The sequence below is a fragment of the Cebidichthys violaceus genome, unplaced genomic scaffold (genome assembly GCF_023349555.1).
Source record: "Cebidichthys violaceus isolate CVI_PGR_0920_01 unplaced genomic scaffold, fCebVio1.0.p SCAF_8, whole genome shotgun sequence".
NCBI classification, from domain to species: domain Eukaryota; kingdom Metazoa; phylum Chordata; class Actinopteri; order Perciformes; family Stichaeidae; genus Cebidichthys; species Cebidichthys violaceus.
This window is the reverse complement of record NW_027176964.1, coordinates 8,305,370-8,318,270: the sequence shown is the minus strand read 5'-3', so window position 1 is coordinate 8,318,270 and position 12,901 is coordinate 8,305,370. Positions and strand designations below refer to the sequence as shown.

At 38.3% G+C, this 12,901-nt stretch overlaps 1 protein-coding gene across 1 annotated transcript; it reads left to right on the top strand.

Annotated features, from left to right (window-relative positions):
* Nucleotides 1-4,454: 4,454 nt before the first annotated feature.
* On the top strand, nt 4,455-12,329 carry tfa (transferrin-a). The gene is made up of 17 exons (XM_068702014.1): nt 4,455-4,558; nt 4,646-4,794; nt 5,902-6,004; nt 6,117-6,308; nt 6,975-7,104; nt 7,290-7,345; nt 8,086-8,249; nt 8,386-8,539; nt 8,641-8,801; nt 8,897-8,993; nt 9,086-9,106; nt 9,756-9,920; nt 10,269-10,419; nt 11,101-11,168; nt 11,261-11,415; nt 11,637-11,829; nt 11,974-12,329. The coding sequence occupies exons 1-17, from the start codon at nt 4,519-4,521 to the stop codon at nt 12,018-12,020; spliced, it is 2,046 nt and encodes a 681-aa protein (XP_068558115.1). The 5' UTR covers nt 4,455-4,518; the 3' UTR covers nt 12,021-12,329.
* Nucleotides 12,330-12,901: the final 572 nt, after the last annotated feature.

The window sequence follows — 12,901 nt, the reverse complement described above, 5'->3', positions numbered from 1 at the left end:
TTTGATAAGCCCATAGAATACAATGCATTATTAATGAAGAAACAAGTGATTGACTTTTTTAGCTTGAGATCCTTTACAAAACAAGCTGTGTCTATGAGTTATTCCACCAAAGAATGACTCAAACTTCTTACATTGTTTAATTATCATGACTGTTTAAGGTCCAAAGAGGTCAAGCAGTCCGCTTTTACATTAAAAAAAAGGCAAAAATGTTGCAGAATTTCACAAACCCTCACATTTATCTTGTGACTGTTTAAAGGGTGGCCGACCCCCTGATTAGGAACCACTGGACTAAACTAATCAACTAGCTCCACCAGCTACAACGATAACATGCTACTTATGCGCCGATGTGTTAATATTAAAATATTGTCATGATATATCACATTTTATTATATTACATTTTTACGCAGAACCAGTTCTTTTATTTATGATACTTTAAGTACATTTTGTTGATAATACGCTTTTATTTAAGTAGGATTTTGAAAACAGGACTTTTCACTGTGTATTACTTTTTACTGAAAGAAAGTGTCTGAGTGCTTTTGCTACTGCTGCAAAGGTGTGGTAAAAGCTCACCATAGACCTTTTTCATTGCAGACATTGTGACTTGTCATAGCAGGAAAAACAGAAGTGTATTTACTAACATTAAGGAGGGGTGCATTCCACTTATTGGGACACTTAATGGAACTGAGCCACCGTTAACATTTTCCTGCCACAATAAGTCAAAATGTCTGCCGTCACTGGGAATGACATGATACCATCATAAACAACTGGGACCAACTCTCTCTGTGTTTACTGATTAATCAGCCAGATGTGTGTGTGCTTTTTTCCCCCAGAAACAGTTTTTAAAGGCGCTGATCAAGAGTGTTATCATCATGTGTGGGTGTCAAGATGAATCATCACCAGCTGAACAAAATGTCACGGCTCACTCCTGCACTCCACTTTTAAATCTTACTCAACTGCAAAATACACAACCCCTTTCCCCGGAAACACTTTTCTTTCATGTAGTAGTTTACCAGTATTTAAAACAATATTTTAAGTTCATCTAAAGAGGCAGTTGCTTATAGATACTAGAGCCCAAAGCTTACCATAAAAAAAAAAAAGGCTCACCCAGAGTCCGGCGTCACAGACTGAACGTTTGTGTGTAGTGTCCAGTCTATAATGCCTTATTAACCCCCTGCCCCACATGCAGAACAATCATTGATAATAAGCTTATCCGCTCTGTGATTTAGCATGGTCAGGACGGCCTTGTGGACCGTAATCCTCGTCACTCAGACACAAGAATCCCAGAGGTATTTCAGGAAGATGGGTTGGAAAAATTTTAAATATATATACATTAAAATGTATGGCTTAATATCCCTAAATATTCATGTGGTTTTCTAAAACGTATATCTTTCAATTCATATATCATTTATCTGTTGCCTCCAGCAGAAATTCTGCTCACTTGATCAGAAACAGTACAAGAGTAGAATAAAAACCTTGATTGTTTGTTTTTTTGTATAGATAAAGAATGCATTAAATGTCTACTTGTGCTATACAGGACAGCAATGTCATTGACTTGCAGGCTGCGTTATCAAGAGGTGTCACTACAGCAGTGCTGCTGAGTGAAGTGTCAGCGGAGATTGACAAAGGCACAGTAATCTGCGAGGGTTCAGGAAACTGTCACAGGGATAAAGACTCAAAGCCCAACTCACAAGGCAGATAATGAGAGAGTCTTAAATCTACCGGAGAGCAGACAAAACCAATGGCTATGAGGCAAGAGGGCAAACACTGGGCCAGAAATTCAAGGCAACATACAGATCTGGTGAAGAGGGGAATGCTGGTTGAGGAGGATACTTATATATACACACTCGGTCTGATTGATAGAAAACAGGTTTCAAGGGGGAAAAACAGTCACATGATGAACTACGGTGGGAAACACACCAAGGACAACTGGTGGACAGGTGGGGAATGACCAGAGAAGTTGCTTACGGGAGTTTGTGGGAAACAGAAACACACTTTTATCCCATTTCATTGTTTTCAGTCTTACATGAAATGAACGACTTGCTCATTGTCACAGCAAACATGTTTTCCGACACTAGACCTTGAAATCAAGAATCTGCTATATTGTTAGTTTTATTGCAGATTTTTTAAAGTGGCCTATAATGTGTGCTGCAGTCACTCGTGTGATAAATAAATGTGGAAAGAAGGTTTTTGTACTCAGTGCCAGGTTTATCTCAGAGGACGGAGGTGAAAGTAGAGTTTTTTTGTCACGCTAGGGTTTGAGTGAGGTCAGGGTTACACAGTCTGTAAGGATTCAGTACAAAAGGCATTTTGTTGAACATCTACTTCACGGGCACCCGATCAACATTGATTTTTTTGCAAATAAAACGTTGTGTAATGTGCTGATTCCCTTTTTGAAAAACATTTTAATGCACTTTTCCAATCACATAGAATACCTCAAACTAAACTGCTTTATATCTTCGCTACCACCTGTAGCTTGACCAAAACCAGAATATAACGTGTATATAGTGTGGTTTCGTGACGCTACAGTTTTCATATCTAAATGTATGTCTTTTGAAAGACTGAAGATGATTACTGGTTTGGCTGTGTTATTTGACTGTTAAACTGTATAATGCACACTAGAAACAACGTTTATATTCTCTGAATATTAATATCATTGGTTCTCCTGATAAGCTGCATGCTTCACAAAATGTAACCACTGATTTAATCCATTTTCCACATGTTGACAGGTTTTGCCTCGGCGGTATTTAAGCTCAGCGTCAGTCACATTCATAAACTTAAGTGCAGCTGCATCCTTCATCTGCAGGCTGTGGTAAAATCAGGGCCCTTTTTATGCCCCTTTCCCTACAGAATGGAACAGAAACATATGCACAGAATTCATGAAGTGGCCAGTTTTATTGCTGAAAAATCCACCCAGGCTTTGTGTTCAAATATTTTTGCTTTACAGGAAAAATCAGATTTCATAGTCTTTGCATCTGCATTTCTTCTGCTACAGCTGAATCTCATTTATACTTTTGTCTAGTGCTGATTTATTTCCTTTGATAAATCCCGTTGACTTGGAAAAGTGTTTTTATAAGACACTGTTAGTTTACACAAGTGTGCATATAGCACATAAATAAATCACAAATGTAAAGAAGAACAGAGAATAATAGAGTACAAAGCAACAGGTAAAAGAGATGGACAGAGAGGGAGAGACAAGGAAGTGGTGAACATTAATTTAAAAAAAGAAACCTTGTGAACATCTTAGTGTCGCTTCTATTAGTTATGACTCACAAAGAGTTCGGCTCTGGAGGCAGGATTACCAGACAGGGCTCTGGTAAATGTAATTATTTTTGCTATACATTAATATATACTTTGTCCCTTTACTCCAGAAATATCAAATTGGTTTCTTGACACATGCCACACAAAGCAAGAAAAGGAATAAAAAGATGAAGATATGATGGTTAAAATACAGTGCCAATGTCCTCACAGTAAAAACATAACCTATCCACTCGTCCAGCATCTTGGATCTTCCAAAGTTGTGCCACCAAAGGCTTCTTGTGAAACATGCAATCTATTGTGAAAGTTATCATGTGAAATTTAAATATTTGGAGTACAGGAACAAAGATGGTTCAATTTAAAAAAAAAAAAATGAACCTTTGGTCTTGTGTTGGGCAACATTGACTCTGTAAACACAACTCTTATGTGGGTCACTGCAGCTTTTCTCAGTAAAATACTTTCATAAATGTTAATTTTTCCCAGATTTGGCCTTTTCTTGAGATGGTAAATAATATGACAGGCTCATTCACCTGTCAGTGGCTGAATAATTATTTATAAATATAGTATATAACTTGCCACAATACTTACGTACAATTTTGAGGTAGTGGTTCCATTTTATGCCACTTTATACTTCTTCTCCACCATATTTCAGAGACAAATATTATACTCAACAATGACATACTTGAAGTAAATCTGATGGATTATACTGAACTGAAATTCTGAATGCAGGACTTTTTCTTGTATTGGATTGTTTTTTTATTTTTAACACTGTAACTACTTTTACTATAAAGTCTCCGACTAAAACCCAAAGCACGTGAACACACCATACAAAATAAAAAATATGTGATAAACAGAGTTAAAACAATGAACTGAAATAAGTTAAACTTCGAATACAACTATGAAATCAGAAAGTAGAACAGAATTTGAGTGAGTTGTCATGTTTTTAATCTTAAATTACCTCTTGCTTTCTGGCATATTTAACTCTTTTTTTCTGGCCCTCTGGGGGATTTCAGAGTTTCAAAGGAGTTTCAAATGGGAGTCTGTGAATTTCCATTATGTGGACATTTCGGATATGTAGCCTAATCTCTCTGTTTCATGGACCAGCGCACTAAAGTACACACACACGCACGCACAAATTAGGAAACCTGAGCAAAGTTTTTTCTTTTCTTTTTTCCCCCCCAGCTCAGTCAGAGGTTTGCTATAAAAGCTCGAGCTGCCTCCCGGACAGCCTGCTCTGCTGACCTGGAGACCCCGCCGTCCAACATGCAGACTCTCCTCTTTGTATCGCTGCTCGGATGCCTCGGTAAGGACATTTCATATTGTTCCACGGGCATGTTTTAATGTTTTAAGCACATTTTCATTGTTTATTTTTTTCCACCTGCATTTGCAGCCGCCGTGTTCGCGGCTCCCGCCAACAAGGTGAAATGGTGCGTCACGTCGGTCAAAGAACTTAAGAAATGTGTGGCCCTTGAGAGGAAAGCTCCGGTGTTCTCCTGCGTGAAGAGGGACAACGCCATCGACTGCATCATTGCAATTAGGGTGAGGAGAGGAACATCATCCAGAGCACGCGCTCAATGAAATGTGCTCATCACACAATTATTCTTCATAGCTCTGTCTTCGGTTTGATTTTCCATCACCACAATGTAAAAATACTCCATTACAAGTACGAGCTTGTGCATTCAAATCTTAATAAATAAATAAGTACCGAAGTGTTACTAGCATAATATACTGGAAGTATCAGTAATTAAAGTATACACTATATGCAGGATGGCCCCTAATGTTACATTAATATATGTTATATTATTTATATTATTAGCCTATTATTGATGAAATTATGTGTAAACAACCTTTTAATCTTTTAACAGGTCAAGATAGAGCTATTTTTGAGTACTTTGCAAAGGGTTGATTACGTATATCAATCATAGTGCTTTATGTTTATGTTTAACATACCAAATCTCAATCTATAATACATTTTTATTATAGCTGTCTGAAAAAAGTAATGGAGTAAAAAGTACAATATTTCCCTCTGAAACCCTAATATGGATAAAATGTAAATGCTCAAGTAAATTACAAGTACCTGGAAATTGTTCAGAAAATTATCCAAAATTAGTACAAACAAGCGCATTATTATTAGCAAAAATGAAGTATCAACAGTAAAAATAATATTAATCAATATTTAATAATGTTATCCTTATGGTTGATGCATTTATAAGTAAGCTGCTGCTGAATGTATTTAGCTGGTTGAGGTGGAGATAACTGCTTTATTTGGTAATTTAACCTTCAACGCTGCATTTCATTTTAGACATTGATCATATGTTTTCTTTGTAAAATGTTTTTGATATGAGAAATACCTGTTAACAGCAGCCATCAAAGAAATGTAGAACGGCAAAAAAAGTACAATATTCCCCCCTGAAATGTAGTGGAATAAGTATAAAGTAGCATTGAATTAAAGCTTTCAAGATAATTACCCATATCTCACCTTTGCAACAAAGTACAGTGCTTAAATAGATGTCTTACTTTGCACTTCTGCATTTAGCTACGAACAAAGTATGCATGGAACCATTCGCCACATGCCTTTGAGCTGTCGGAGAAATTAAACATCGTGTTGCTGGTTGATGACAGTTTTTTTTTTTTTTTTTTCATCAGGCTGGTGAGGCAGATGCCATCACTTTGGATGGAGGGGACATCTACATTGCTGGACTGAACAACTACGACCTGCAGCCCATTATTGCTGAGGACTACGGCACCTGTATGTTCACTAATCAGCTGTCTTTACTGACCACGAGAGAGGATTTCTTATAGCATTTTAAATGAGCTACATGTTTTAACTTTTCGCTCACAATTGTTCTGCATACATCCAGCTTCAGAGACCTGTTACTACGCTGTTGCTGTGGTGAAGAAGGGCACTACATTTAAGCTTAATGAACTCCAGGGGAAGAAATCCTGCCACACTGGGTTGGGGAAATCTGCAGGCTGGAACATCCCCATAGGAACTCTGGTGTCCTTGAATTTGATTCAGTGGGGAGGCCTTGAAGACAAACCTGTTGAGGAGGGTAAGTTACACTAAATGTTAAGCACAATCCTCAAATAAAAGTTACTATGTGTATATGTCACCACTGATCATGATGTGAAATGTGGGCATTAGTTGTGTCAAAGCTCACCAATTAACACGTTTTATTTGTTTAATTTGTACAAAGGTGTAAAAAAGACAAGTTATAACTGCAGGAAGTAACACAAAGTTATGATCACCCCCAGCCAAGAAACAGTCTGGCATATATAACCCCCTGTAAAACCACAATGTGAAGTCTTTCCAGTCTTTATGCTAAACTAAGCTAACTGGCTGCTGGCTGTAGCTTCATGTATACCAATTTACAGATATGAGTGATCAATCTCCTCATCTAACTCTTGGCAAGAAAGCGAGTAATCCCATTTCTCAAAATGGCATACTATTCCTTTAACATAATAATGTTTACTAGGCCTTTACTTTAACACTAGCTTAAATATTATGTTATTTAAAACAGCCTCATGTTGGGAAAAGAGCAGTTGACTAATAAGTAGGGAAGATCCAAATAATAAAAAGCAATATTGAGACTTTATTTATGGATTCTGGTCAATCTGTCTTAACGTTGTGGGTGGTGGAGCTGCTTTACAGGGACTGGGACTAACTTTAACATACTGTTTTTAAAATCTTTGCCACGGATCGGCTTTTTGTTTTGCAGCGGTGAGCAACTACTTCCATTCCAGCTGTGCCCCGGGGGCAGCAAGGGACAGCAAACTGTGTCAACTGTGCACCGGAGACTGCTCCAAGTCCAACAGTGAGCCTTACTACGACTACAGCGGAGCCTTCCAGTCAGTATTAGTTTCTGATCTGTCCTCTATCAACCTCTGCACATTTATCTTCCAAATATGACCACAGATCCATCCTGTGACATGTTAATCTTGATGCCTTCTTTAACCCGGTGGAAATACACTATACTGTCGGTAACAAACAAACCAATAATGTTGATGTACCTGTCGACTGGTCTTCTTAATAGGTGCCTGAAGGACGGCGCTGGAGACGTGGCTTTTGTGAAGCACCTCACTGTACCAGGTCAGTATCAGACGGGCATCTATTCCAATATGAATTATGGACTCATAGTAATGTCAGCAAGTAAACTGGTCAGTTGTTTCAAATCTCCAGAATGAGACTACAGTAGTTAAATGTTCTAATCATCATGGCTTTTATATTTCATTAGATTATATACCATATCATTTATATTAAATTCGATTTTTGTATATTTCTCAATTACAACAAATCAAGCAACAGCCCCTTTGTCGGGCATCATGACATATATATCACATTCACTGGATATTGTGGAGAGCACCTTTTTATGTAAATTACATGATTAAGAGTCATTAACCAGTCCCCATCTTCATTCTTCAAACTGATATGTATATATATATATATATATATATATATATATATATATATATATATATATATATATATATATAATCTATTCTGTCCATCTTAAAACCAAGCCAATTATCTGTAACTATTTATTATATACTGTATATTTGCTGCAAAATATAAGCCTGTATCACATACTCATATGAGGCTGTTTTTCTGTTGTATTACACTTTTATTCAACATCACAGCTCAGATTCTCACTCTTGGTTATAATTGCCACAACTAATACAATTTGCCAAAAATATCTATAAACAAAGTACTCCTTTAATGAACCATAGAATTTGACTTAACAAAATGTGGTAGGGAGAAGATTGGTAAAATGTTTATTTAGAAGTGGAAGATTGTAAGAACTTTTGTTTATTGATGTGGCACACTTTCAGATTCGGAGAAGGCCAACTATGAGCTGCTGTGTAAAGATAATACCAGGGCGCCTATTGACAACTATAAAACCTGCCACCTGTCCAAAGTACCAGCTCATGCTGTTGTCAGCCGCAAGGACCCACAGCTGGCTGAATTAATCTGGACTAGCCTCAATTCAGTACAGGTATGATACTAAATATTTGTACTGCGCAAAGAGTGAGTGGCACCGAAATACAGTAAATCTCGATATAATGTGATTTAATTTAAGCATGTTACTTGTGGTCTTACATAATGAGTGAACCCACTTTTTGTCTTTTCAGGACTTTGACCTCTTCTCCTCTGCAGCCTATGCACCTGCCAAAAACCTGATGTTCAAAGACTCAGCAGTGAAGCTGGTGCAGCTGCCCGCAAACATTGATTCCTTCCTGTATTTGGGTGCTGGATACATGAGTGTCATCCGTTCCCTTAAGAAAGGTACTTTTAACAGAAGCAGATAAAAACATACACATTAATCTTTGCGCAAACTCAATTGTTAGACTGCAGACCCTGGTTTATGGTTGTACTTCACTCTCCAGAGCCGACAGGCACTACATCCACTGCCATTAAATGGTGTGCTGTGGGCCACGCTGAGACGAACAAGTGCGACAAGTGGAGCATCAATAGTGTGGTTGATGGCAACACCGCCATTGAGTGCCAGAATGCCCCCACAGTTGAAGAGTGCCTGAAAAAGATTATGGTAAAACAGTTTTCCGTCACAACCTTGAGATCTCTCTTTGTTAAATTTTGTGGCGTTTGTCTCTGATTATCTGTTGTCTCTCTGTTATCCTGTAGCGTAAAGAGGCTGACGCAATGGCAGTGGATGGAGGACAGGTGTACACCGCTGGGAAGTGTGGTCTGGTTCCTGCTATGGTGGAGCAGTACAACGAAAGTGGGAGGCTTAGATAGCACAGACCCCATGCCACACAATGTATTTCACCTTTTCTAGATGAGCAATATTTGAATCTCTGTCTCTCTCCACAGCGCTGTGCAGCGCTTCTGAAGGTAATTACAGACTAAATCAAATGTTAAGATATCGCCTACATTAAAACAAAACAACGTATGTTTAGTACTTTGAAACTAGGTTAGACAAGTGTGCGATTTGGCTGTAATGCAGCCTTGAGGACCATCAAAAGATAACATTTCATCTACTGTATGTGACTATATGACAATTGCAAAAATCCTAGACAACATCGAGTTGATATCACTGTGATGTTTATGTGTTAATTTCGGAATAATTTCTGGGGAAGTTTTCTGGAAAAGAGCTATGTAATTTGGTGCTTATTATGAGAAAAATAGGAATTTTCTTGACAGAGAAGCTCCATTTTAATTCATTAAATAATTAATAATGGAAACTTTATTCTCCATATATTTTGAGTTGTATGCTTCACTGTACACAGACTTCACATTTTAGCATGTCCAGCTCACCTGCTGTGGTTAAAAGACTTTGTAGATTATGCTAACAGTTTACATGGAATTGATTAATATGGAAGTGTAAAAAATGGAACACTGTGTTTCTCAAGTAACAAATTAAATTAAATTACGGAGCAGAAAATGTGTGTGCATCTCACAGCTTTAGGAATTTAAATTAAATAAATGAATACCGATAATTGTCCGACAGATATTCACATCCTTCTGTACTTTCACTCTTCAGTCACAGCCTCCTCTTACTATGCTGTTGCTGTGGTAAAGAAGAGTTCAGGGTTGACCTGGGAAAAGCTGAAGGGCAAGAGGTCTTGCCACACAGGCATCGGCAGAACTGCTGGCTGGAACGTCCCCATGGGTCAAATACACAAACAGACCGGTGACTGTGACTTCAGTAAGTGACTGTGTGCATCTTCTCTTGAAAAATCGCCACTATGTGAAGAAAGAAACGCAATGCCGCCAAGATTACGTTTCCTATGAATCGTACGAGGAAATGTTTCAGTGAACGCACAGTATGCGAAGTTGCAAAATGTTTACATATTTAATTACAAAGTCCACTTGTAGCAACACCATTCTTTCATGGTTGTAGTATGTTTAGGCAACTCAAAGCACTTGGTAAAGTTTAAGTAAAGTAATATTTAACAAAAAAACAAATTCCTTAGTGCAGCAATATATTTTTAGGAGACATGGTTGACTTTTCCACATACTGAGTGTAACACATTCTATCCCCTCCTCTCCTCAGCCACGTTCTTCAGTAGCGGCTGTGCTCCCGGAGCAGACCCGAACTCTACATTCTGTGCTCAGTGCATTGGCAGCGGCAAAGATGTGGGAGATGAGTTCAAGTGCAAAGCCAGTTCTGAAGAGCGGTACTATGGCTACGCTGGAGCCTTGAGGTAGGACACAACAGTGCAATTTTACATGCGCGTATGTTCAAAGAATAGTTTGACATTTTGGAAAATGCGTACATTCGCTTTCTTTCTGAGGGTGATACCTCTTTCATGTCTGTGTGGTAGGTTTACAAGCTTGAACCAGGAGGCCTAAATTAGCACAAAGACTGTATGCAGATGGAAACAACTAGCATGGCTCTCTCCAAAGTTCTACCAGCGGTTTTAAAACTCACTAATTATCTGTATCTGATTTGTTTGACGGACATGTAAAAATGTCAATTTGTGGTTTTAGGGGGACTTATAACAAATAGTAATGGCGCAAACTTTTCCTTCAACCCCCCAAAAATTGTTTTTACACTTATATTTGTCTTTGGCTTAAATAAACAAGATACATTGTATCAATTATTTCAGGCATATTTTTTCATTTTTGAAGAGAGCCAGGCTAGCTGTTTCCCCCTGCGTCAGTCTTTATGCTATGCTAAGCTAAGCTAACTGCCTTCCAATTCCAGCTCTTTACTCAGCACTCCGACATGAGAGTGGTATCAGTGTTCTCATCTGACAAAGCAAATACATGTATTTCCAAAGATGGCAAACTACTTATTCTCTAATTACTCTTCCAGGTCACCCTGTTCAGGGTGGAAACCCCATCTTCATATTGCCCAAGTTATGTTTTTCATATCATTATAGATGTCTGATTGCCGATGCCGGAGATGTTGCCTTCATCAAACACACAACCATTCTAGAAAACACTGAAGGTAAGAGACTGACACTGACCTGTCTACATCTAAACTGCGAATGTGTCGTTTGGTATAAAACTATAAAATTCTTGCTACTCTTCTTGTTAAAGTCATCCAGAACGACTACCAGCTGATCTGCCCGGGGAAGACTCCAGTGTCAGTCCACGATTATGAATCTTGTCACCTGGCTGTCGTGCCCGCCCACGCTGTGGTGACTCGTCCAGAGACCCGCAACGAGGTTGTTCGCATCCTCTTGGAACAGCAGGTCAGTGATGATTTTTTTTTTTTAGGTCATGAGGCATAAAATACAGGGTTAAAGTCAAAAAGGGGCATTTTTGCACACTTGTTTTTTTATTTTACCGGTGTTCTCCTCACTTTCAACAGCATGTTTTACCCTAAACCCCTGCTTTTTCTGACCTTGATATGGATGTCTAAATTACTAGATCAAAGGAATAATTTAAATCTTCCTTTTATTTCTCTTCACAGACCAGATTTGGTGCCAGTGTCAGTGATGACTCATTCAGCATGTTCAAGTCAGAATTTGGAAAGAACCTCCTCTTCAAGGACTCCACTAAGTGTCTCCAGACGGTTGACGTTGGAACAAGCTATGACACGTTTTTGGGAACAGAGTACATGACTGCCATGAATTCGCTCAGACAGTGCGGTGAAACCACTCCAGGTTTGTACTACCGTTGGTCAAATCAAGAGTAATATGACAGTATAGAGATTAACTTGGAAATTGTACCTCTGTATCCAAGACACATCACAGACAGCATAAATATGTGTCTGTAACTTTTTTTTTGTCTTTTTCTGTTCCCAACAGATCTGGAGAAATCTTGCACTTTCCATTCCTGCTATGAAACAAACTAGTGACAACCACAGAGCATGTGGTGCCTCACTCAGCCCTCTGTGATTCGGGCACCTTTACCACACTCAACCCAAAAATTGCCATGTGTATTCTCTTACTGATCTTGTTGTAGACCTGTTTTTAGAACAACAACCGACAAACAGATACATTGCACTACCATTACTTACAAATCAACTGTCCTGTGACCAATCATGTCCACATCTAGCTATTTTCATGCTGTTGAAACATAATGTTACATTACCTGTTAGGGGATCAACAATGTTTTGTTAACACGTGCCTGACTTTTCTCAAATAAAGCCTTTTTAATGCTCTTTTTTGGTGACAGTATGGTTTGTTTTTGTAATAGTGTAATGTTTAGGAATTCATTAAATATCATTTAAAAGAACACAGTTGTATATAAAATGGACAATCTTAGCAACTTTGCTTCCAATGCCAAAAACAGTCAAGAACAAATACTGCAGCTTATTGGCTGTAATGTAACTTTAAAGCTTTGTTGTAAAACACTACTGGGGTCTAAATGGACTGATACAAAAAGTACATGGGCTTGATAAACATTATAACTGGTACTGTAACAATTGTACCTGTAAGGGAAGTCATTCTTCCATTCCAGCAGCCCCTTTCATTTCGTCTGCACCTCCAGCTTCATTTACACAGACTTCAGGAAGGAATTCATAAAATAACATATTTTTGGATGAGAAGGGTGTCTGTTATAATAATATGGGCCATTGTGCTTTTTGGTTACTGTGAAAAGCCTTCAGAAGAGCTCCACCCGATCAAAAATCATGTAGATCTGTAATGATGTATTACTGGGAGAGCTTTCAAAGTACATGGAGCCTATCTCGATAATTTATGTCAACACTTAGGCAATAGACAAACACATTCT

Bases quoted from the DNA above. Each gene is read 5' to 3' on its own strand.
- tfa (XM_068702014.1), top strand. From the start codon at position 4,519: ATGCAGACTCTCCTCTTTGTATCGCTGCTCGGATGCCTCG. The intron at 4,559-4,645 runs GTAAGGACATTT...CTGCATTTGCAG, and splicing joins ATCGCTGCTCGGATGCCTCG to CCGCCGTGTTCGCGGCTCCC. The intron at 8,802-8,896 runs GTAAAACAGTTT...GTTATCCTGTAG, and splicing joins AGTGCCTGAAAAAGATTATG to CGTAAAGAGGCTGACGCAAT.